This window comes from Mugil cephalus, chromosome 13 (genome assembly GCF_022458985.1).
Source record: "Mugil cephalus isolate CIBA_MC_2020 chromosome 13, CIBA_Mcephalus_1.1, whole genome shotgun sequence".
NCBI lineage: Eukaryota > Metazoa > Chordata > Actinopteri > Mugiliformes > Mugilidae > Mugil > Mugil cephalus.
The window spans coordinates 4,522,832-4,549,313 of NC_061782.1; the positions used below are offsets into that span (position 1 = coordinate 4,522,832).

Consider the following 26,482-nt stretch of genomic DNA (forward strand, 5'->3'; position numbering starts at 1 on the left):
CCCCCAGTCTCATTCAGTGAGGGGGGGGGGTGAGGTTCATCTCAGGCCACAGGAATCAGCCGCTCCCAGAGGAGCTTTAGTTTTAACCTGGTGCGTCAAACAGCTCCATGTATCAGACAGTTTAAAACATTACATCTACTGTGAAATGTTTCAGTCTGAGCTGCGTATGATCCTGTCGCTCTCTGATGTGAACACGACGTTGCTCATGTTTCCCGGAAAATAAGTTGTCATCTCGTTTCAGTGTGAAGGCTTTACTTAGTCACTTATTATGACAGAACTTGGGACCTTTCACCCTCCTGTCGGGGAAACAAAGCTCCTCCCCCAGTGAATGACTGACTGATCTACGCCCACTTCTGCATTTTGGACTTTCAATGACAACACACACATATATATATATATATATTTTTTTTTTAGCAGTTGAGAGGTCAGTCACAGAGATTTGACGCTGCAGCCCGAAGCAGAAATGAGCGACCGTCCTCTCTTGGTGAACGTAGACAGCTGGATAACACAGAACCAAAATGCATTTCTGCCACCGGTTTGCAACAAGCTCATGTGAGTTAAGACATATTACTTTTCACATTAAACCGTGTGTAATTTCAGTGGGTTCCTCTTTGCAAAGTCAAATATTAGCACGACATGTGGAATTAGAAAAGATCCCCTGTTTGAGGAAATGTAATAAGCTCATGATTGTTTTTAATTCCTTTTTTTTTTTTTTACTATTATTTTTCAGGCACTTCTCCCAGTTGCTCATCATGTTTGTTGGAGGCCCTAATACCAGAAAGGATTATCACATAGAGGAAGGGGAGGAGGTGAGACAGAGACGCATTGAGCTGCTCTATCTTAATTACGTCTCGTGCATTTAATGGGGAACAATTAAATGCAAATGTGGCCTTCAGGTCTTAAAGCGGCTCCCTGTTAAACTGCATGATCTCCCAATGACCAGGGCAAGTTCCACCACAGTGTTGCAACTCTTGCACCAATTTCTTTGCCAGGCATCCGAAAATAGTTGTTTTTAGTTGTAATGGGAACATTCGCTGCCGGGACTTTGAAGTTTCCTGAGTGTGTCACAGTCACATAAAAAGAGGCTGTAGCTCCGACGTAAACATGAAGCTTTTAAGAATTTTAATCATTTTCTTTGTGCAGTTTTGTACTTTTCTGGCTCTCGGGTTGTTTTCTGCACCATGCAAACAACTTTTAATGTTTGCATGCAACTCTCTGTTTTATAACTGATCCTATCTTCTAATCATATTGACAAACCACTCAACCTCAGTTAAAAATCCAGCTACAGAGACTGAAAACACAGAGCTCATCCATACGAAAGCCAGATTCTCCACTTCTTTCTTCTTTCATCAATGCAGGTGTTGGAGTGACAATGATAAAGAACTGATAATGCTCATGTAAACTAAGTCTATTGCGCCTCACATCACAGCTCGGTGCTGGAGGAGTCTTTAGGCTTCAGCCTTTGGTCCTTAACACACATGCCAACAAAAGTTTAACAACAGCACAACAGCTCCAATCTAAACTAAACTATTAGTTTCTCAGAGAGAGAGAGGGAGAAAAAACATCAGCGAGCAAACTATTGACTGTGCTGTGTTGGTGCTGAGTGTTAAAGTAAATAGATCTTTATTTGGTAACTTACAGGCAGTGGTTAGTCAAATCTAACAAATTAAATGACAAATTATCGCACCAGAAGCCTAAAATTATCGCATTTTTCAGGAAAATTATCGTATATACCCAGTTTGACGTTTATCAGAAACATCTGCTACAGTGAAACTTTACTAGAGACCACATAGTGTATCTCATAATGCAGTTTTACCTTTAAATAAACTAACAGCACTGTTTGTGTTTGCTAATAGCCGTGAATCGAAAGGGTCAAATTATCGTACTTTATGGGATTTTTGTACGTCATTGTACAAATACGATAATTATTGCATGTCTGGTATGTCTGGCAGTGGATCATAGCACTGCAATGGAAGAGAGGGGGCACTGCAAGTTTTTGTTATGTCATCATAGACAAGAGTGTTTATTTTTTTAGTTGTTTTTTTAGTTTGTTTTATTAGGGCTTCTGGGACAAAGTTTAGCACTAAAAATGGACCAGACACACCAAGGTTCACAATTCAATATGTGCACTTAGGTTGATTTTACAGTACTTTCTACTTCACAGTATTTTAAAGGGAATAATTATACTTTTTTCTTCATCCAAGAGTTGCAGCAAATTAAGTTACAGCTCTTAAACTTATATATAATATGCTTGTATGCTTTAAATACTTCATTTTGTTTTGCTTTTAACTTAAATCATTATTATTTCATGTTAAAATATCTCCAGTACAGTTCCTGCAAAAACCGACATGCATTCTTAATATGCAAGAGTACTTCCCAGTGCATTTAACCGGTTCTGTCCCTCATCTTTCTTCCGCTCCCTGTTTTTAAATAGTTATTTTACCAGCTGAAGGGCGACATGTGTCTGAAGGTGATTGAAAATGGCAAACATAAGGACGTGCACATCAAAGAGGGAGAGGTGAGGTTTGACTATTTATCTATATTATCGCCTTTCAGCCTCACATTTACAGTATCGCCACATTTTGATGCTGTTGTTCCCTTTAAAAACTAGGAAACGTTCACTTTTCTTTACACTCTTTGTAGATGTTTCTGCTGCCGGCTCGGATCCCCCACTCCCCCCAGAGACAGGCCAACACCGTGGGGCTGGTGGTGGAGAGGAGGCGGCTGCTGACTGAGACCGACTGTCTGAGGTTAACTGCCGAGACTTTTACCTTTTCCTCATCTCAAAGTCAGACAATAGCAGAAAATAGAGGACAGGACACTTAATCTATACAGAAGTGCAGACAAACTAAAAGTGTGAATGATGCAATGCAGGCACGTAGCAGCACTAACATTAGAGTGTGTTGTTGCTTTCAGGTACTATGTGGACAACACCACTGATATTCTGTTTGAGAAGTGGTTCTACTGTCAGGATCTAGGAACCCAACTGGTGCCGATAATTAAAGAGTAAGACGTCGCCTCTCGCCTCGACAAACTCTCTCCACTGGATTTGAGAATGAGTTTAAATAAATGTTGTTGCTTCTTACTCGCAGGTTCATGGCGTCGAAGCAGTGCAAAACAGGAAAACCTGATCCGAGTGAGTTACGGACAACGAATGACTGAATGATGCCGATAAGCTTGTTGTGACCGATCAGGAAAATGTAAACTTTGAAAAATGGAAACATGTTTATGCTTTTTCATCTTCGCAGATGAAATCTTCAGAGAGCCGCCTTTCCAGATGAACACCATGAACGTGATGTCACCCTTTTCCTTCAAAGACTGGCTGAACAAACAGAGGCCGTGCCTGGGCAACGGATCCGTCAGCATGTTCGGAGCTCAGTTTGAGACAGAGGTATTCTCAGCTATTTATTTATTTATTTTTTTGCTCAGGAATCAAATTCAGACAGCGGCTGTTTCAGACTTACAGGCGGTTTAAGCTTCTGCACCAACACCTGTGTGGAGGGAGTAGAAACAAAAATGAACCCGGGTGGTGTTTTTACAGAGCGAGAATTTTTCAGATCTTAAAACAGGAGTCTTCAATGATTTTCAGGCCAAGAACCCACAAACCGATGGAGAGATTAAGTAGGGACCCCTCATCTACGATATATGTTCTAAACTCAGCCTATAGCACTACTCATAATAATACATTATTATCACCATTTAATCATTTAAAATAATTTATTTCAATATTATAAACAGGTTCAAATATAGATTTTTTTTTATTTCAAACATGTGCAGGTAAAATAATTGACAAATTTTAACTTTAAACATGACTAAATGTACTAGAGTCAGTGAATCAGTCATTTTGCACTCAGTACTTGGCTGCACTGTTTGCTATAATGTTACTATAATTTCATTCAAGTACCTTCTTCAGCTCTAAAAGACGAGTGGAGGAGTTTAGGAGGTTTAAAGTGGAACAAACTCTCTTGTCTAGAGTCTGTTAAGGACTAGAGATCGCAGAAAGAGGACAGGTTTAAAATTTTTATCTTCAAAGGCCACATTTTAAAGTGTGAACAGTTTTTCCAAAATGTGACTAATATACTGTGTATGAAGCGTGAGATGCTTATTATTTACACTATAAGCGCCACAGACACTTAGATACTTAGAGACGGTTGCCGTGGCGTTAAGGGTCCCAGTGACTCGTCTTCAGCTGATTTTGACACAAAATTGAAATAGAAAGTGAAACTGAAGATTAAATTATGTTGTGTTTTATGATTCTAAATTTAGAGCAGGACCAGATGTAATGTGTTGATGATGATGATGATGATGATGATGATGATGATGATGATGATGACTACAACAGGTGATGGTGTTTGGAGCTGGGCTGACGGAGACGTCGCTGCACCAACATGACGTGTGGATTTGGCAGCTGGTGCGTGTGCAGAGCATGTCCCAACATACGGTCGACTCAGATGTGTTTAATGACATGTCTCACCCTCCTCTCCTCAGGAGGGATCCTCACGTGTGACCATGCATGAGCAGGAGCTCACACTTTCTGCAGGAGACAGTTTGCTCATCCCCGAGCAGAGCCAGTGAGTCAAGATTATTAATAAACCAATTCCACTCAGCGTGCAAATTGTTTGATCTAATGCGTCTTTCCAGATGTTCATTTAATTTAATTTGATAATTTATTGAATTGGGACAATGCATATTAATCAACATTGGTGCATTAAGCATCGGTGTAAATTACCACAAATGCTAATTTTCAGTCATCTGGTTCAAGTCCCGCATCGGACGCCCTTTCCTGCGTCTCTGCCTCAACATTTCCTGTCTGTCTCCACTGCCACTTTCAAATAAAGGCTAAAAAAAAAACAAAAAAAAAACAGACGTAGACAGACAATATCAAAACAAACACCACAATTACAAAAAGATGAATAAACCAAGAACCCTGAGGGCAGATTAAGAGCAGAGTTTAGGCCACATGAGTTCATGTCTGATTCATTTTTAATCATTATTTGAGGTTTATTTATTTTTTTTTAAGTTTAATCCAAAATCACATTCAACATATCTGCTGTTTTTCAAGTTTTACAGGACAATGTGCTTCTTATAGGGGCATGATAACAGTTATGAAACAATAAAGTAGACATGGACTATAATGACAGAAAAAATAAAACAAAATAAGATAATTAAATACAAATAAATAACCATCAGATTGATAATATAGGTCGGATTTATATCAGTCTACGCCCATAGCAGGACTCCACCTTCTACTGAAGTCTGATGTTTGTTCCATTTGATATATTTTCCTTTATTTTTACTGTGATGCATTTAATTTATGTTGCTAGTGCTGTATCTGTAACACATGTTTATTTTTTGGTAATAGACCTAGTAGAGCCACCATTGGATCCAGTGTGTGTTTCCATGTTTGAGATGTTTTAACGCTGTTCTCTCCAGAGTAATAAGTGGTTTTTAATGTGTGTCTTTTGTGTAGATACCAGTGGCAGCGCGACGAGGCGACCGTTGCCTTGTTGGTCATCCAAAACCCAGAGCGGAAGCGACTCTAACATCACACACAGTTCACACGTTAGCGGAGAACTATCGGACAATAAGAAGCATTATGTGCTGTACTCATTTAGATTTTTGCCAATAGTTAATAAAATGTTTTAATGTACATACGAGCTGTTATTTATCATTAAAGCAGCTCTCACATTCTTTTTGTCCCCGCTTGTATTTTTTTTATTTATGTTGCAAGAAATGAATTCATCCATAAACATGTTGAGGAGTCGACGTGAATAATGTGCTTTTTGTTTTAACACACTCTTTCCTTGTTCGTCATCAGCTTCTTAAAAAAAAAATCCCTTAGAATAAAGACGGAGTTTCGACAAGTATCAACAATATTATGTCGTCGCCAGATGATTCTCTTTAGGTTACTTCTGGCAGGCTCTTATTTAAAACAACATTGTGTAAGGCGCATATTTCCCTGTAATTTCACCAGTCATCCGGTTACGTGTCCAGGTGTGTGCAGGTGTTATCAGATATACAGTAGCTTCCTATTACACAGCTGCAGGTAAAAAGATCGTGGAAAGTATGAGCTCATGAGATTAAATCGACTAAATGATTTTAAAAAAATTGTTGTTTTTTTTTTTATTATTATTATTAAAAAGGTGTTTTTCACAGGGAGTAACCACTACTACATAAAGCTCCCATTCCCATTAGTATCTGTGGTATTTTATTACCGACTAATGTTTAATGGAGCGTTGCTTGTTCAGCCACGCATACACCTCTGGCTCCTACGCTACAGGAATGTCAGCATGTGACTTTCCTGGCACTATCGGGGGGAAACTGCCTCTGATCATTTCTTCCTGGTAGTTTTCAGCATTTCTTTTTAAAGACACATCCTTGTTTAGGAGTTGGGAGGAAAAGTACTGACAGCACTTAGCTTAGCATGAAGTCCTGCAGGAGGAGGAGGAAACGGTTTAATTTATACTCCGTAAGGAGCACCCTGTTAGACGGTTGGTAAAGTCAGACCCAGATACAGGAGACGAAGGAAGCAGAATTACTAAGAACTCAAAAACCAGAACTTACTTTGTTTACGCAAGTACAAAAAAAACATGAGGAAGCACAAGGGACTGATTTGCAAAGACGAAAAGTGGAAACATCATAGGTGACATGACAGAGTACAAAGGTAAAGACGGGGCTATGAATATGGGCCAAAAAAACGGGACAAAAGGTGAAACTAATGAAGGAGAAGCAGGAGAAAGTTTCCAACAATGAAAGGCAAGAAAGACCAAGGAAGAATTGTCTTATTTATCAGACCTTTAGCTGCAGTATTGGAAAAGTCTTCAGAGAAATAACCCGACTACACTATCCCATCTAACAACATGCTGTGGAGTACAGTTAAATGCTATTGGTCGGCTTTCTAATCTTATTATTTTGACTTATTTGACTTATGTTGTTGACTCCACCATATCGGCAGGAAAACTCTGAGGAAAATGAACAGTGGCCGCGCTGATTTCTGCACCATAAACAGAAACAAAATGACCCCGTACGAGGCAAAACTCAACAGATGACACACCACAGACTCTTATCATCCCCCAGGCTTTTTTTTTTTTATGTTGTTAAGCATTGAAACAGCCGGCGGGGGACAATGTTCCTGACCTGGAGTATCCAGATATATAGAACTACCTCATTAACTTTCCTTCATTTGACTCTGGAGTCACTGAAAGTATTCAAGAGTCTGGAGGATCCAAATGACACAGTCAGGCTTCAGGATCCAGCTTTGGGGTTTGTCGGCTAAAAACAGCGTCTCTTTGTCATGACAGAAGCATAATGTAACGAGCTAATCACTTTACTAAATAGTCTCTGTTTTATTCCAACCTTTTATGACGTCAACACAGTTTAAATGAATGTCTAAATGCACCAACATACATTAAATTATTCCTTTATTTTTATTTATTATACATGTGCATTCTACTGCGTAATAATAATCACAATAACAAGTAACTGTTTAATCACTGTGAGTAGTTTTACTGCTGAATGAGCAACATGTCTTTGTAATCCATGTTATAAACATTAGACTAACTTTCCTTTATGAAAAGAAATCTGTTTGACATCGTGTTAAAATAAATAAATAAGACATGACACTTGGAAAACGCTGGATTCTGTCCCTGATATAAAGTGATCGCTACACAAGACAAACCCATTTAGTTTTATGGCATTAGTCCACATCTGCCATGTTGCAGGATCTTTGGGAATCCCATAAAACCAGTTCCACTTTGCTTGTCCCCGACTGTTCTTGAATCCTGGCTCACAACAGCCGCAGGTTAATTAGTTAGTTTCTTGCAGTTGCCAAACCAAATAGTCATTAGAGAAGCGCACTTTCCTGCCAATATGGCAGCGTTGTGCTCTATAAAGGGAAGTCTATTCTATTCTATTCTATTCTATTCTATTCTATTCTATTTTATTCTGCTAAGTTGCAGCCTGTTTTTATACAGGCTATACGTATCTGCATGTAATCAGGTCAAGAACTTGACTTGACCTTCACTACATAACAGTCAACTTTACAAAATCGTGCAACCTCTTGTCAGATCATCAATTTTTAACTATACAAATGTCAAGAATTTACAGATTTAATTTTTCTACAAACAGGTTAAAGAGTCATTCGTTGTGAAGCCTCATCCTCAGCGTGTTCCTGATCACGTGCTGCTCCGCCAGAAACGCCGCCACAGTCCAGGGCACCGCGTATTCCAGAGTCACCAGTCCTCCCAGGTTGTACGTATAATGCGAGTAGTCCCATGGACATGCTCCCAGCAGCCTCAGCGCCGCCCCCCAGCTGAACTCCCAGAAGTAGATGAACGCGGTGTGAGCCGCCAGTCGGACGGGCAGCGGCTGACGCTGAGCCAGCAGCCGGGCCCTCAGCTTTTCCATGAAGTAGATGGCGGTGGCGTACATGGGCAGCGCCCACAGGCTGCTGTGCCCGGCCAGCCTCCGGTCCCGGGTGCTGCACCAGTCCAGCACGGCGGTGAAGGCCACCTCGCAGAGGCAGCCGTGCAGCGCGTACACGTAGAGGCGGACGAGGGCGGAGAGGGGACGAGAGGCGCCGCTGACCTGAGCTTCGTCGTCAAAACCAGAGTCTGTCACAAAGAAACCGAAATGAATGTGTGTCTTTTAGCCGACTTCATGACGTTTAGCACGCTGTTGCTTGTGCAAAGAGTTGCAGTTGCATAAAGTTTCACCCTATATGATAGATACGTTGCAAGGGAAGAAAAAAATGGCACCAAACACTAGACGCCCATTCGCCTTTTCCTGTGAATTTAGCATCAGACTCACAATCAGCTTAAATAAGTGGTGGCAGATCCAGACGAGCCGGTGATGGACTGGATTATTGCCATGTAGATCAGATATGTGGATAATAATTCACTATTTAAGACGACTCTTCAAATATAAATTAATTGCATATTTTTAGAGTCCAAATAAAACTGAGAAAGACTCTTTAAAAAAAAAAAAGCAATATGTTTGTTTTCTTACTTTAAATGATGCACCTCTTTGTTTTTATGGTAAATACGAAGCTTCTCTCCATTAGCTTAGCTCTGGAAAAGCTACGCTAACTCTGACAGAACTTGTTTGTTTTATTTGTGCAGCACCTGGAAATAATAGTGCGTAACGAAATATCGCATGTGCAATACTACCTCTTGTGCAATACTACAATGTCACTTTAAATTTTTATTTATTAATTTATTTTTTTAACCATGCCTCACTTGTTTATTTATTTCTTTGTCATACCTTATCTGCTGTTTTACAGTTTTATTTTATGTACCGCTCTTCGCCTTCGGGGATAAATAAAGTTTTTTCTGATTCTGATATAATAGATGGTTCCACGTCGTTTCTCTAATTAAGGCTTCGTTCACACGTGGTGGAAAAAGAGGAGCAGCAGACTTGCTCCTCTCGTTCTGTACGAGATCGTATTGTTATAATTTTAACAATGTGACATGCAATAAGTCAACTTTATTTATGTAGCACATTTCACACGACGGCCGTAAAGAAAATGTGCTTCAAATTAAATGCAAAGATAGAACATATGATAAAATATAAAATGACATACAAGATAAAATATTACATATATAATAACACACAAAAAGGAAGAGGGCAATAATAATAATAATAATAATTCTCAAAAGTACATTAAAAGTAATTAAAAGCTTGATTTACTTTTAAACGAGTTCCAGAGAGAAGGAACGTAGTGACTGACAGCATCATAGACGGATCTAAGGGTTTATATTCAGTGAGCGTGTCAATAACATGGGAAGGAGTCAGGCCATTAAAACATTAAAAAACAATAAGAAGTACTTTGGTTTTGCAATTTACAGACAAATACTCAGGAAAACCAGAGAAAAAGGATTGTTTTCATACGTGTGAATGTGATTTGTCACCACAGTCTCTCCACTCTCTATGAACACCACCGTCAACACTTATTCCACTCTCTCCAGCCCCCACAGCCTCTCATCTCAACGTACACTCAGTACGTTTACATGCACATGAATGACACAGATTATTGCCCTAATCGGACTCTGAACAACTTAAGTGCATGTAAACACGCTACTCTGATTAAGACACTAACATATTGACATTGGAAATTAGCTTTTCTCCAGCATGTATACGCCTTAATCGGACTATAACCGGATACCAATGACTGTGAGAGTCATGTTTTTTGACTTCTCCAGTGCTTTCAACACCTTCTGTCCGGCTCTACTGGGTGGAGAAGATGACAGTGTGTTGTGGATTGAAGACTATCCGAGTAACGGACCACAGTGTCGGACTTCAAACCACTGCTCAGAGACCGGTCATCTCGAGAGGCTTTCTGATAACTCAGCGGTGGTTGGATGTATCAGAGGGTGATGAGGTGGAGAACACGACTGTTGTCTAAGACAAAGGACAACAAGTATCTGGGGGTTCACACTGACGATAAGCTGGACTGGAGGAAGAACAACATCTCTACTTCCTGAGGCGGTTAAGGTCTTTCAACATCTGCAGGACTAGCTATCTTCTATGCTGTTGTGTGCTGAGTTCACTGTTGACTTGTATACATTGGATGTGGGGTTAGGGGGTGTGATTGCGTATCTGTCCGTATGTGTGTCTATGTGTTGGCCTGGAGAGCCGCTTCGCCTAGAATCACAATCTTTGTCCCTCAGTCCGGAGACAACCTTGGTTTGGGTCCCAAACAGAGTCAACTATTATCAGGTGTCTGTGGAAAGAGCGTCTCACTGCAGTGATCTTCAGGGAAGTTGCTGTTCCATAAAAAGGTCTTGCCCGAGGCCAGTGCTGTGTGAGGGCGCCAAAACCAGATAAGATTGGGATTGTTTGGTCTTTGTGGAAAGTAGACGCGTTCTTTTGCACGACTACTCTGTTTGTCCATTCTTGTCTCCGAATCGATCCATTCTCCTTTGCAAAGCCGAAAGTTTCTCCATGACGTTACCCAATTTGCGGTCAATAGCCACAGTCTCTGAGCGCCGACAGCTCTGCCCACCGCTACAGTCATGGCGGGCAGCTTTGTGGGGGTTTCGACAGCTGATTTCCTCGATAAATCAGGGTAATGCCTAATCCAATCTATAATTATTTCATTTTAACTTCTTTAAGTTCTTTATTTGGTCATTTCAGAGTAAAACGAGACACTAAACTACATACATTTAAATAAAGAAGAAAGAAATATTCTACTTATTTTACCTGCCTACATTGCTCTTTGTTCTGAACACTGGGTCTAATTAAGTAACTCTGATTGTAGTAAAGTCAGCTAATGGTCGGTTTTGACTATATTGGTATTGGCTCTGTGTTTATGGGATGTATCTTCTACTTTGATTTACCTCCATAACTGTAATGAATGATAATTAAATACTTTAATTAAAAAGTAAAAAAAAAATGGACAGAAAGGTGGAAGAGAGTCTGTATTCACACCGTGCATTAAAATACATTAGCCTATTATTTATTTATCTTACTTATCTGAAATAACTTGAACACTTACAGCTTCCATACACATCCTGGACATTCCCTTTTTTTTATCATTATTATTATTTTAATCAGGCTATTTGCAGTTGTATTCCAAGGGCTGATGTTAATAAAAGGTCTGAACAGCCACAATCAACACTCTCTGTCATAAAGTTGTACAGTCGCTAATCGTACATAGCTTTTAAATACATAGAATGACAACTGATAACCGTTCGCTGTTTGTCACTCATCCACAGGACAGACAACAGAGCAGCACATGCTCTAATGTGGATTAACAGGTAGAAATCCCTGCTTAACATATTAGAGACTTGGAGAACCTTCAGCAGGTTTTCACTCTGGGCTTTAAAACTACCATCAAACACAGCTCGGGGACCTGCTACCATCAATAATTTTTCCTCAAATAAAGCAATAAAGTCAATGTTAGTTTAATATTAGCGGTGTAAACACAACTGAACCTCTTCAGTATTTCACACAGTGCAACAGAAATAAATACGCAGCGAGAATATCAACTAAAACGTGAAACTGTGCCTCTCTTCAGCCATTAAAGAAAGTATTAAAAATGCAGTTTACAGTTATAATTACCTTGAGCTCGTCTCACTTTTAGCTGTCTCGTCTCCATCCCTGTCCAGCATATGGGTCACTGTGCCTTTGTAATCCCTCTACTTCCCTATATGTGTGTGTGTGTCTGTGTGTGTGTGTAAGTGCACGTGTGTGTGTGTGTGTGTGTGTGTGTGGATCTTGAGCTAAACATTAAGCTGCTCCATGTTATCGGAGTGAGACAGTGATGTCCCTGTCACAGGTTAGAGGAGTGAACTGAGGGAGAAACTCGGGATGCAAACCTGGACCGATTCAAGAACAAGTGTGTGTTTAGCACTTAGCGCCGGGTACTATAGTCCTGACCCTGAAGTGGCTCCTTGCATGTTCTCTTTATAAAACACATGCACAAGTGTGTAAATAAATGTGTTGTTCTCAAAGCTGACTGTCACACCGAAACCTTTGGTATGTGTATAACACTGTAGCTGAGTCATGTTGCGGGTCGGATCAGGGGTTTATCAGTGAGCCACAGTACCTGGGTGTGTCAGACAAACCGCAGTCAAATACAGTATTGACATACAGTATAATAAAACAAAAAAAAAATAAAAAATAGATGGATACAAAACTGGCTGTGCTGATGCTTTGGCGTAGTCAAAACCATGTCAGCGACTGTGTAGATGTGCATGGTTCAGAAAGAATGATGATGCCATGACTTATACTGCGCATGACTAACTGTGCATTCCCACTAGAATAAGAATTAGAATTAGAATTAGAATTAAAGAATTTTGGGGAAATTGTAGTTTGTAAAGTAGTAAAGAGTAAAGAGTGGACTGCATGAAAAAGAAATAACGAGATAAAACTAGAGTAGAATAAACAACATATAAACAATACACACTAGGATGTAACATCAAATGCTGTAGCATGTATCAGCACTTTTCCACCTATAGACCCCTTCATGGTTTGTAAACAATGTGACGTTTTTTTTTAAGGGGGCGGGGCTTAGCTGGAGGCAAAACATCTCAAACACTATAGCCTGTAAACGCTGGTTAGCATGTTTCAAAAGACTGCTTTGGCAAGAATGGACGAGGAAAACGCAGGAGGATGCAGAGGGGACGAAGTCTGGTCTGTCTTTATCGAGCAAAGCCTCTCCAACAAAGATATTACAAGAAGTAAGTGGAACCACTGTGGAGGGTAATGTAGCAAATCCAACGTTGTGTTAGCAGTTAGCAGTGAATCAAGAATCCTCCAAATAATGGTTAAACGATGACTAAATGACGTTTAGTCTAACCCAGGGGTTGGCAACCTTCAACACTCAAAGAGCCATTTGGATCCGTTTGCCACAGAAAAGAAAACACTGGGAGCCACAAAACCCCTTTGACATCTAAAATGAAGACAACACTGCATATATCGTTTTCACCTCTATGCTAGGCTTATAGTGTGTTGCATTTATGAAATGAAATAACTGCTACATAGAAAACGAAATTGCATTTATGTAACATAACAGGGATTTATCCGTGGTTGTCTTACCTGGGGACGAAAAGTCCAATAAATAGCGGGCTGGACCTGCCGGCGGGTGTCGCGCGTCGGCAGTTGTGACGTATATTTTGAGCGACAAAAAAAATTGAATACTTTTTATTTTAATGTTAAAAGATCACAATCAATTCAAATTTAGAATTATATTAAAAAAAAACTAACGCACTAAAATAAAAATACATTTTAATTAAATACTCGATCGCAACTAGTAAATGTGCCGCAATGCACTGTGGGAGTTCAGTGTGGTGAGGCGTTCAGTGACATTCAGTTGTTGTGTAGCTCTCGCTCGTTCACTGATGAGTGACTAGTTGCCGCTATTCAGAGGCAGTTGATGTTTATTGTCTCACTCCAGTCCTTTCTTTTAATCGCTAAAGCCAAATCAATCATATGTAATTAGTAGATTTAAAGTCCATCTTCCTCCTTAATTGTAAAATATATCTTATACATGCTTTATTAAAGCAGGTTAATGCTGTGAGTACGGTAAAGACATTTATGCTATGTTATGAAAATGTCTAATCATTGAAATAAAAAAAGCATGGAGTATAATCACTAAACTCTGACACGCGAGTTTAAATGAGACGCATTCAGAAAGAGGCCAACATGCTCTACTACACAATACACTAAACTGTAGTACAGCTGCAGCCAGTGTAACCATCCCACTTCTCCGAGAGCAGATGTCCATCCTGATATGCTGCCAGTGCTGGGTCTTGTGTGTTTGTTTTGTGTGTACTCCAATAAAACAGTTGAATGAACGGCAGATCCCTCGATCAGAGTCCAGTGATTCTAGCAAACACACCTTTGGGAGCATGAATGGGGACTGAACCGATGGAAGGAAGTCAGTGACCATAAAGTCACCGACAGCTCACAAAGGTGGGACAGTGGTGAGGTGGAGGGGGTGGATGATGGTGCTACTCTTTGCATGCTTCATTTTTGAATATTGAGCTGGGTAAAGAGTTGCAAGGTGCTTTGTCTCCTATATTTAATTAAAAATATTCAGACTTCAAGAAAGAGCAATAACAATTGTGAACAAAAGCTCTTACATTGAATCATCAAACCCACTGTTCATCAAACTGAAAGCCCTAAAATTCAAAGATCTAGTCAACGTCAAAACTGTAACTTTATTTTAATTTGTTACTTTTAACCCAGTGCTTCTCCAACTTCTTTTTTGGTCATTCCCCACTTTGAACACGTATTTTCAGTCCCCACTTGCCAGAGTCTCCCCAAAAATCCTGACTAGTAACACATTTTTAAATTTATAGACCCCTTCAAAAACAATGTGACATTTTTTGAGGGGCGGGGCTTAGCTGGAGGCAAAACATGTCAGACTCTATAGCTTGTAAACGCCGGTTAGCATTTTTCAATGGACTGTTTTTGGCTGGAATGAAAAGGAAAACATATATTTCATAAAACACTCACTCCCTGAAATTGTGAATGTTATTTTAAAAAGTGGGCTCTGACTGATGGGACTGGGGTTCTTGTAAAGAAAGAAGACGCATTAAATTGAATATTTCTTGCCTTGTGTCACACCCCACTTGTCTCACACTTTGAGAAGCATCGGTTGTAACCTGTTCGAACAATTTGTTGTTGTCTGCAGAGTGGTTTGTGGTTATGAGTCATTTAAAACTCCTTCATGGTAAGAAAATAAATGTGTTCACTGTCATACAGTATTAGAAGGGATACAAAACTGATTTGTTAAAACAAATTCATCAGTGTGCACATGAATTTCAAATTAACTTTCTCACAGTACTTTTATTTTGGAATGTAATTTGTTTGTGTAGAGGGCCAATAGACCTTCATCCTTCAGATGGGACAGTTCCCTACTTCCTACAAGAACGAGGTGGATCATTTGATGCAACAAATTTCTGTTCAGTACAGTTCAAGAGATCGTTGTGGACTACAGAAGGTAGAAGACAGACATTTAGTCTTTACTGATAGGAGGGGACTGTGTGGGGGGTGAACGAGTTTCCTGGTGACCCTGTAGAGGTTATCCTGGTCTACTGTCTGTATGTGTGTGTGTGGTTCTTCAGAGGGAAAGCTCCTAAAGGTCACCCAGAGAATCACATTCCCTCCTTCTCCCCTTTCTGGAAGAACTGGGACAGCTCACATGGCCTCAGGAAAGCTCAGAATATACTGGTCACAACCTTTTAGAAACAGCTGCCGTCATTCAGACCATATATGAATGATCTGCTTCCCCCAAACTATGGAACGCTCTCCCACTATCCTTGAGATCCTTAGATTCCTGTGATGTGTTAACAAAACCGCTGGAAACATTTTCATTTAGACAGACGTTTAGTTGAATTACTGTTTTTACCTCATTTCATATTGTCCTTTGAGCCTTTTATTGTTTGTTGTCCATTAATGAACGTTAATGAATTTCTTTATCAATTTACTTCTACTTTTTATGCTATTTCATTTTTATTTGCTCTTATTTTGCGTACTTATTTTATTGTTTTTATCTGTGATAGATGCAATATAAATAAAGTTATCATTATTATTATATTATATATTATTATTATTTAGGTCGATTAAAAATACTTAACTAAATCCACAGCTGTATTAATCTCCTGAAGCCTAAAGTTTTGTTTTGTTTGCAACACATTCATAATTTCTCCAAGATATTTAGAATATTTAGGATTAGCAGAACTTAATTATAAAAACTTAGGAGGTAGTTTTTGGGATAAAACAAAAGAAATCCTCTTTGTGGACACTGGGATTATTTTATTGTGTAGTACAATGACGTCATCAATATGCTTAAAATGTATAAAACTACTTCAATACCTGAACATTACTGAGCAAAATGACCACTAGATTACAGACAAAAGCGTCCATTTATGAGGACAACAGGTCTAAATGAAGCAGAATAAGCTGCAACAAACCTAAAACTTAATGTCCTCATATGAGGACGCAGGGCCTCAAGAGTTTAAATGCTGCTAAAACATAATTAACCTCCTGAGACCCTGTGTCCTCATAAGTGGACACCATTGTCTACCATGCAGTGTTAGCAAAGGACCAATTCACTAAACGATGTACAAACATGGCACCCGGCATTTCAGCGGATTCATTCCACAGCCAATCACGGGACAAATGTGAACAAGGTTCAAAAGCTCATCAAGTTTTACAGTTGAAACTTGTTTATTTCTTCTTATTAACTTTTCTAGTTACAAGCTACCGTGTTGTTAATTAGCAAGTAGGGTTTGAAGACATTGAGGTTTCATTGCTCGTAATTCTGTCTTTGCACAGCCATGTTCAGGTACTGAAATAAATAGTTTTATATTTACACATGATGGTGACTTTATTGTATTAATGTAAATGAAATGAAATAATCCCAGTGTCCACATGTGAGGACATCGTTCTTTTCCAAAACTACTTCCTGTTCAAAGATGGTGCTTGGTTTTAATACTTTTTAGGTCCTACTGATCCCAAATACCTTGGAGAAATTAAAAATGATCAATCAAATAAAAGCTCTGGTCTCAGGAGGTTAATTAATGAATGAATTAATTCAGGGATTGTGTGATAACTGTGGACAACAGATGTCTGTGTGTGTTTTTCATGTCTTAGGATATAATTTATATTCTGTTTTCACACTAAATGGTCTGCATTACATTGTGCATGTTAAAAAAAAAATACAGATATTCTACTCTGTTTACTTGTATATACTGTACATGTCCTTGTGTGTTGCTATTAACTAGTACATAACAATAAAACTCTCTGTTCTATGGTTCTATTCTATTCTAATTAGTACTATAATAAGGGAAGTACATGCCCCTGTTGTGCGATTGTGCGTCTTGTCGATTTTCAGATTTCTTTGGAATCATTATGACTATCATGTCATAACAAGCCCGGGGGGGGGAAACACCGCTTTCACAACACTGGCTTAAGGATCTTATCTACTTGCAACACTTTCACTGTGTGAGCCTGGGATCTGCACCGACGATCGTCTTCTAACAGCCGAATCGATTGTCAGCACCCGGTAAGTACTTAAATCTAAACTTTGAGCCTCCGACTGTGTATCAACTTTGAGTTTAAGCCGTTGAAACTACTTAAAAACTTACTTAAAACTGTCCAAATTGACTTTTTAGCTGTTTTAGGTGCAAGTACGGAACAAGCAGGGACAGACATTTGTCAATAAATACGCCTTTTTGGGTTCTTTCCCAAGAGTCGGGCGAGAATATCGATATGATTCCCCTCGTCTTTCCACTAAATGTGAAGTTAGTTACAGGTAGAGAGTTGGTTTAGTTTAGCAAAACTCTCTGACTAACGAAGCAATGAGGAAAAAGAAAACGAGAGTCTGGTTCTGCAGGAACACTGGTTTACTGGCGCCTTACGCTGCACCAAATAATCCTTCACGTACCAAGCCTTCCAAAAAGACAAACGGTATTTTCAACAAATAAAATACATGTTAATAAAATGTATTTATTGGTGAACTTTCAAGCTGGTACAAAGTGGATTTTATTGCCTTTGGACAAAGCCAATCTGGCTGGTCCTTGTGTTTTGTGTATTACAGTACATTCAGATTTTGTCAACATTACAAACTACTGTATTTATCCATTTGCTTAATTAAATCTTAAATTTTTTAACCCATTTTCTCTTCGTCTCTCCTAATCGAAGGCTCCAAAATCATACGATCTGCTGAAAATAAGGAGCTGTTGAAAAGCCTGGGAGGTGATCCTGCCCTCAGCTGAAATGGTGAATAAAAGTGCCACCTCAATCCACTGCCTTTCTACCGACCATGACGCTAACGCAGATATGTTCCTGCAGATCCTCATGATCATCGAGATGATCATGGGCCTGCCAGGAAGCGTGCTAGCCTTGTGGATTTTCTGTTTTCGCATTAGGGTCTGGAAGCCGCACATTATCTTCCTCTTCAACCTGGTTTTAGCTGACTTCCTGCTCCTCGTCAGCGTGCCCTTTCGCATCGACGTCCACCACCGACAGGAGGGCTGGGTCCTGGGGCCGACGTGGTGCAGCATCAACCTCTTTATGCTCAACGTCAATCGCACTGCCAGCATCGCGTTCATGACGGTCGTTGCACTGGACCGCTACTTTAAGGTCGTCCACCCGCTTCGCAGCATCAGCAAAATGAGCTCAGCTCAGGCTCTGTGGCTCACGGGGCTCATATGGATTGCTGTGTTTGTCCTCGGGACTCCGCTGCTGGCCACCAACCTACTCCACGAGCACGGCAACGCCAACCGCTGTCGCAGCTTCGACTCATACGAAGTGACCCCTCTGCCTATAAAGATATATTACGTGTCCTACATTGTAGAGTTCTTCCTGCCCTGGCTCTTGTTGCTCTTCTGCTCTGCCCAGATCATCTTCCACCTGCACCGACGGAAAGTGAACAACAAGAAGTGGGTGCGTTGTGCCGTCAGAGCAGTGGTGGTGATCAGCGTAGTGTTCACTTTATGCTTCATGCCGAGCGTCATCACAGGCCTGTTGGGGTCCTACATCAAAGTAGCAAGACCGAATGACTGCAAAACCTACATCCGGGTCACGCGGTTCTTTAAGATCTGCATCGGCTTCACCTACCTCAACAGCGCCTTGGATCCCATCATCTACGTGTTCTCCAGCTCCGTGTTTCGAGCCACCTTGAGGAACGTCATCAGTTTTAAAAAGAAAGAGACGAGGCCGGCCAGCTCCACCTACTAAAAGACAAAGATAGTTGTCTCATTATTACAATAGGTCTTTTCATCTTCTCCAAAAAATAAAAAAAAAAGAAAAAAGGCAGAAGAAGCTGACCTTTGTGTGTAGGAAGTAGAGAGTACATAGACTGCGAATGTGGATTGATTAGCAAGAAGTTGTGAGCCGAAAAAAACAATGTTGTTACTGAACTAATGCATTAACTACTTTCTATATAGTGTGCTGCAAACAACGTCAAATTCAAAAATAGCAGCACTTAAACGCATCAGCTGGAGGTGGTCATAATGTTGTGCCTGATCAGTTTATTCTGCAGCTAAAGAAGAAGCAACCATATGTCTTGCGAGCTGTTCTAACACATGTAGATCTGATGTACATACACAGTAATTTCTGTTTTCCAATGATTTTATTTTTCCACATATTATTTTTCTAGTTTCCTGTTTTGTTGTTTTCTAAATTCCTGTTGATGTATGTGACATGATGCTGCTGTGTCATTTTGAATTTCTTCTGCTCAGTAAAGGTTTATCTTACTGTACGTTATTAATTGTACACACATATACATTAGAAATGACAAAAGCTTTTTTATACCAATGTCAGCATTAATAAAAACAATGAAATGTGATTGTGTGTCAATCATTTAATCTTTCTCGTCCTGCACAGAACGTCTCCTGATGCTGATATATAGAGGCTGATATTTGTACTTATATACTTATAAAAGCTATAATTTAAAAAGGTAGTTGTATTTTGCATTTTATTCTGTATAATATATATCGATCTAACTAGAAGCCTACCAATTGGACATGTAACATTTATTTAATTAATCAAGATAATCCTTTAATTTATCACACGGTCTCTGACAGCAGACGAGAAAAAAACTGTGCAACAAAAAACAATTGTGCAAAGACTATCCGAGATAGATAGATCTGGTGTGTGAGATGGTGTCCTATGTAGGGGGACATCCCGGCTTTCCCAGTGATCTACCATTGGCTTGGAGGTGCAACAACAGCTTTGCATTTTGCAATCCAACCATGCAAAGATCATGGAAGTTGCATGTCTGCAAAGGTGCAAAGCTATTCAACAAATATTTAGAGGTGTTTTTCATGCAGCGTGCATGACATCATGGTCCCCTCCTTCATCCAGGGCCAATCCGCGCCTTCAGTGGGAGGAAATCAAGAGCCATTGGAAACATTATGTAAATTAAAATTACCTTTTATCAAGCCACTGTAATGATTATTGTTCGCAGTCCTTCTGCCCGTTAACAAAGCTGACACGTTTCAGCACCGCTTAACACTAACCCAGGTTTTTCGTTGCTAATTAATGTTGCTACTTAATTAATTTTGCTTTTTATGTCGGTGAAGTGGAACGAATTCAACGCTGAGATACAAACATGAACAAAGTCGAGTTATGCCTGATTGTTCATAAACCCAACTGCGGGCTGAACGTAGTGAGCTCCAGTGGCGCAATCGGTTAGCGCGCGGTACTTATATGACAGTACACTGTAGAGCAATGCCGAGGTTGTGAGTTCGAGCCTCACCTGGAGCAGTGTTTTAATCCTCTATACTTTTGGGTTTATCTTGTTTTACACACGCTAGGAAGCGTACAAACGTGTACGAAACGTAAATCCACTCTTTAACAAATAAATCACAACTTACACAGGGGTTATCATTGTGACAGCGTAGGGACTGCTCGCACGCGTCCCGTTTAATTCACATATTATTATTAACAGCCACGCAGTTTATACACCGACTTTATATATTATAATATATAAAACGGTTAACTTGCGCGTCAATTTTGAGAATAATGTGCCAAATCTGTGGACGCTGAAGTGGTAATTGGGCTTCACCGACAGTAGGGGGCAGCATCTCTCCATGTCTGGACCAACACACTCTTTGAGAAGTGAACTACTAAACCCATAATTAAAATGGTAACACTCCTGACAAATATTGCATCTAGTAGGATATGAGCTTTCATATGTGTTAAAAGTCAAAAGACGAAGAAATAATAAATATCAAAACTCTAAAGTAGTATATTTGCTGTGTATTTATTTGACGTTTCCTGGTTGTTTTATTTTCCGCCACTAGAGGTCGATGTTGTCCACTGTTTTCATTTCATTTTATTTATTTTTTTATGTCATTTTTTTTTTTTTTTTTTTTTTTTTGGACGTGCTCTTTTTTCCTGATGCTTGACTGTGACTGGCTGTTTCCTCAGTTTGAATGAAAACAGCCCTCATCTCACTTCTGGACTCTGGTGGTTCATCCATCTCTCCGCACGTTTCACACAAGCCTGCTGATATGGACTGTCTGAATATTTTATAATAAATAAAGCCTAATGAGACATCTGAATGGTTCCTTCGGCCCCTGATGCACATTAAAAATAGATATAAAAAAAAGAAGCTGTGCAGGAGAAGAGCTGTCGGGTATTAGTTATATTATATTTATGGAAAGATGCACAGATAGGGTTAAATATCAATGCAGCACACGTAGTTCTTTTAACCACAAGGTGAATGAGCGTCAATGAAGTATATTACTGTTAAAAAACATGTTCTGCTAAGAGACTTGTTCCATTATGATCACTTGAGGCCAGATGCAATGAGCATTAGATCATTATTTTGAAAAAAGAAGTCTTAAGTGTGGGACCGACACTGCTCAAGCCATTACCCGGTCTCTGATCCAACTACACACTTTTTTTTTTCTTTCTTACATTTTCACAGCCGTCCCTATCATCACTGCACTCTACCTGTTTGTCCAAACATTCGCAGGAAACCCGTTTCAATCTGCTGATGTTTTCTTTTCTGCCCTTCCTCCCATAACTGATTTCTTTCTCCCTTTAGCCCCCGAGCTTTTTTTTTTTCCAAACCGGCTTTTTTCTATTTCCAAACACGCGCTTTTATCTGCAGCGTACATGTGAGGATAAAACGAGAAAAGTGAGACGGCTGGGTGAAGAATGAACTTCGGAGTGTTTTCACAGCGAGATAACAACCGCTGACACATAGCCTTCGATGTAATTACGCTGTACAGCTGAGTGGATGCAGATGAACTAAGAAAGCTAAGTGTTAAAGTCAATATGTTTGAAAGTATGAGGAACAAACTGAGCCAGAGCTCGGGTTTGGGATTTTATTTTGCAGGTGAAAGGACGAGCTCCACGGGCCTATAACGAGGCCGACATGACATAATCAGAAGGCTTCGTGGTTTTGTCGTTTTGCTGGTTTCTAACTATTCTGTCTGGAAGCTAAAGCGTTAGCTTGGTCCATACTTCATGTATGTACTTACAAGCTAATAAATGTTGAACCTTTAGCTACAGATCTAGCATTAGCATGCTCAGTTTAGTGGAAACCTCATGATTTAACACAAACCTTAGTATTTTCTATTAGTTCTAATACTCTAACAGCTACAAACACTGAGAATTTATTTATTGTTATTATTTTAGTCAGTTTTTTTAAACACATTGCAACGACAAACACGAGTTCCAACAGTAGCTTTTAATAACTGATCAACATAGAGACAAGACTTTGCACAATCACAGCACAATAATTGTTAAATATTTAAAATATTTATAGACTAAAATGGTTGAAGTTTCATTCCCTGAAAAATATGACTTAATTACTTGACTGAAATGAATATTAATGAGAGGAATGAATTCGATGAGGACGAACTGAAGGGAAATATTTATGATTATGTTTAATTATTTATTTAAACTCATATTCTGACTATTTTATATTGGATTTGTCTGCATAAATAAATAAATAAATAAAACACCAAATTATTTAGGAGGGCTTATGGATGCCAGTGATCTGCCACAACATTAAAACCACTGACAGGAGAAGTAAATGACATCGATCATCTTGGACCTGGCATTCATTCAGCCAGACACAGACACACAAAAACTCTTTAGGAACAACAAAAAAAACATGAAGGACAGCACAAGGTGTTGGGATGATCCACAGAGGACCCTCCTCTCATAACCCCCCATCACTAACAACACTGTGTTACCAGGACACGCTCAATAGGCCGACGTTCATTCTCTGATGAGTCACGACTGTTTTGGAGACACTGCATAACATTAGGAAGGAGGTCACAGGTGCCTTCGCACTAAATTAGACGTAGACTTAGACTTAGACAGACTTCAATGATGCACTTATTTCCCTCTAACACGGTAGCTTAGCTAAAGTGTAAGTACCGTCCCCAAACAATAGGACCTTGTGTAACAGGACAATACATCCACCTCATTGTCTGCACATCCTCTTTATTCTGTTTGCATTAAGTCAGAATTATCAGACAATGCTTTGGTCTCGATTGTGCAGCAGGTTCACGTCAACGAACGTCTTTCTGTCTGTACATTTGTGTTTGTCCGGGACATATATGGGTCATCCTGTTTTTTTTTTTGTGTGTGTGTGCGTATAATTACCATTCAATTATGAAGCTTCGATGACAGTTCGCGATAAAAGACACACCTGAGAATAAACAGAACCCTGAGGCAAACTGAGAGTTTGTAGACGTTGCGTGCGGCAAGACCTGTTCTCCTTTTTTCGCCGCCGCTCACAGCATCTGACCTGCAGCGTTAATCGCCTGCACTCACAAACCAGAGCAATCAGATCGAAAAATATCACAATCGACCGCAGGGGGGGTGTTTGTGTTTGATAAACTCAAAGAAGCTCATCCACGCGTTTAGACTAGCAGCTCCGGAGCGATTGCTCCACACACGAACGATCTGAAAAGTGTGGGAACACATGCGCTGATTGAAACTCCCTCAGAACATGGCAGCAGCGCGACACCAGGGCTGCAAACAGCCTGTTGTGATGTCGCCGCCGCCCCCGGTTTTTGTTGCTAACCACACGGGGCCGTAACTCACCGCCGTCTTTGGACTCGCTATCAAGCCGTCTGACAGCTTCCAGGCCCAGCTGTTATGTATTGTGGCCCCTCGGGGCCCTGCTGCTCATTACGTGTGAAGGTATAATTATTATCATTATGTTTCTTTATTTTTTTCCTTTCCACTGCTCCCTCGAAAAGCCTAGAGCGACTTCCACTGATGAAGTGCCTGTCAAGTCGCCGAAAAGGAAGTGAGGTCATTTTGCCTGGCTGCACACCAGCGCACTCTTTGAGGTTAAAGGTGTGTCTTGTCAGAAACGGACGTGTGTGTGTGTTGGAAGAGGAGGATGGAGATATTGTTGCGTTCCTTGGAAGCTAATCATGCCCCGTGAAGAGCTGCTGCTCTTTCAGGGGAAGTGTGTGAATTTCAGTGGGGGTCGTCTGGTGAAGAATTTCCCAGATGTGCCGTTTTTTTTTGCATTTTTTTTTTTAAACCTCTACGTAAACAGTGAACGTCTCACACGCTTTATCGCCATCATCAATTGCCTTGCCGTGTGTGTTTGTGTGAAAATCTGAGCGGGACGTTGCGCAAGATCGAGGCTCGCTCAGATTGAAAGTATAAGCGAAGCGGCAGAAGGTGCTTCCCATGATTCTGTAACACAACACTGAGGGGAAAATACTGCAAGGTGCTCGTTCCAGAGCGTGAAGATCGTTTCGGCCGTTCCTCGGACGGAAACCTCTTAATTATGCGTCTTGCTACAGATACATCGGTGCACTGGTTGTGGACATTGACTATTATCCTCCTTTGTTGAAAACATGATGAAGTAAATGGTCTCCCACTCATAGAGCTCCACAGCGCCGTCTAACTACGCCAGCAATGGACGTCTCGACTGGTATCGGTTCTGATCCAGGCCTTTTTTTAAAAGGATCAGGTCGGTATCAGATAGTTATTTAAAGTTTACCTTAGATGAAAACAATAAATCCTCTTTGGGCCAAATTTACTAAAGCATAGGTCTTCAACAGGAGGTCAATGGAGAAACTGTACATTTTTAATTTTCCCCCACACATTTAAATTTCTTTAAATAGAATAGAACAGAACAGAATGAGCTTTATTGTCATTGTACATTGTACAACGAGACTGGAGATTGTAAATACATGTTAACATGAATCCAACATATTTAAGTACAGGGATAAATGGAGGCAGAACACGTCGTCTTTCTTTCAGTACTTCACTCATTCAGAGATACAGGACCTGTCAATCTAAGCCTCCTGTACACACTAGGCCCCGCCCCCATCGCTGCTGAGCCAATCGCGTTCACTCGGTCTGCAATATTAGCAGAAGAGAAGCTAACAGTGACGCTCGCTCCCATCAGCCAACTACTGAGGCCAAAATGGATCATTTTGTTTTATTTTATTCATCTTTTAATATAATATTGCATTTCAAAAAAAATAAATTGAACATGAGAACTGAATCCCTACTTTATCTCTCAACAGTTTGGGGTTCCTTGGTCTTAAAAAAGTTGAAGACCCCTGTACTAAAGGATTGCGTGCAAAAAAATGTGTGCAAACTAACATCCAAACTGATTTACTAACAGGTTTGCGTCTTTCAAAGGTGTAAAATAAGCGCAACGGATATGCAATATTCGTTTGCGTCTTGGTAAATCACCCAAAAACCACATTTCCAGCCCACACGCAAAATCCTTGGTGGCGCACGTAAATTAGTGCACGTGAGTTGGGATTTTAGTTGAGCCGGGCCTTTGTCTTCTCCTTCTGTTTTAATGGTGGTTGGCAACAGTTAAAGCTACCAAACAAATTTAAGACTAAACGTGACTGAACACGTCTGCTGTGTGGAACAACTTTACGCTAGAAAATGAAGGCGGTCATGCAGAAATCTGTAAATTATGAGATGTGTTTGTTTGGTGAGGTTGTGGTTGCTGACATTTTGTTCATTTAAGATCGTTACTGAATATTAAAAGATCGTATCGGATCAGGAGGGACAACAAAAGTAGCAATTTAAGAGTTTTGCATCTACGGTAAAATGCATCTCAAACCATCTTGATCTCTGCAGAACTAGATTTCTCTGCTTTCTCTTCATTTCCAGGAAATTTTCCAAAGGATTAGGAAACATTAGAGGCGTTTCCACCGCAAGGGACCGGGGTCTAAATTAAATACAGAGTAAATTATTTTACCGGCCAACAAAAAAAAAAAAAGTCCCAGCGCAGAGGTTAATATTTTTACAGGAACTGAACGTTTCTGATTGGAGGCCTCCAAAACTCCGCAGCAATTTGTTTTAATGATCGGTTTTCTCAATAACTTGTAAAAAATCTGGTTGCTCAATAATGGCCTCATTGTTTATGTGCGGTTACTGTGAATTACCGCCACCTGCTGGACGGGGGTGGAGCGGGTCGTCAGCAGAGCGGCTGCTTCTCGCTGAGGGTTTATAGATTGCGCTGAAAGCGTGACGGCCAAAAGTCTGAAAGAACGTTTCAGTTCCCGTA

The 26,482-nt window shown here is 40.1% G+C and overlaps 3 protein-coding genes and 1 non-coding gene across 4 annotated transcripts; 3 read left to right on the forward strand and 1 right to left on the reverse strand.

Moving 5' to 3' along the window:
- Positions 1 to 382: 382 nt before the first annotated feature.
- On the forward strand, positions 383 to 5,691 carry haao (3-hydroxyanthranilate 3,4-dioxygenase). Its single transcript, XM_047602193.1, has 10 exons — positions 383 to 552; positions 731 to 809; positions 2,435 to 2,518; positions 2,644 to 2,750; positions 2,917 to 3,006; positions 3,093 to 3,136; positions 3,249 to 3,391; positions 4,343 to 4,411; positions 4,489 to 4,571; positions 5,471 to 5,691. Exons 1-10 carry the CDS (start codon positions 464 to 466, stop codon positions 5,541 to 5,543), a joined length of 861 nt encoding a protein of 286 aa, XP_047458149.1. The 5' UTR covers positions 383 to 463; the 3' UTR covers positions 5,544 to 5,691.
- A 1,713-nt stretch (positions 5,692 to 7,404) lies between these two features.
- Positions 7,405 to 12,184, reverse strand: LOC125018378 (transmembrane protein 229B-like). Its single transcript, XM_047602194.1, has 2 exons — positions 12,061 to 12,184; positions 7,405 to 8,612 (listed from the first exon to the last, which is right to left on the reverse strand). Exons 1-2 carry the CDS (start codon positions 12,095 to 12,097, stop codon positions 8,137 to 8,139), a joined length of 513 nt encoding a protein of 170 aa, XP_047458150.1. The 5' UTR covers positions 12,098 to 12,184; the 3' UTR covers positions 7,405 to 8,136.
- Positions 12,185 to 13,123: 939 nt separating this feature from the next.
- On the forward strand, positions 13,124 to 19,801 carry hcar1-3 (hydroxycarboxylic acid receptor 1-3). The gene is made up of 3 exons (XM_047603473.1): positions 13,124 to 13,181; positions 17,345 to 17,515; positions 18,154 to 19,801. The coding sequence occupies exon 3, from the start codon at positions 18,229 to 18,231 to the stop codon at positions 19,189 to 19,191; it is 963 nt and encodes a 320-aa protein (XP_047459429.1). The 5' UTR covers positions 13,124 to 13,181; positions 17,345 to 17,515; positions 18,154 to 18,228; the 3' UTR covers positions 19,192 to 19,801.
- An 826-nt stretch (positions 19,802 to 20,627) lies between these two features.
- trnai-uau lies at positions 20,628 to 20,721 on the forward strand. Its single transcript has 2 exons — positions 20,628 to 20,665; positions 20,686 to 20,721. It is a non-coding gene; the product is annotated as a tRNA-Ile (tRNA).
- The last annotated feature ends 5,761 nt before the right edge of the window (positions 20,722 to 26,482 follow it).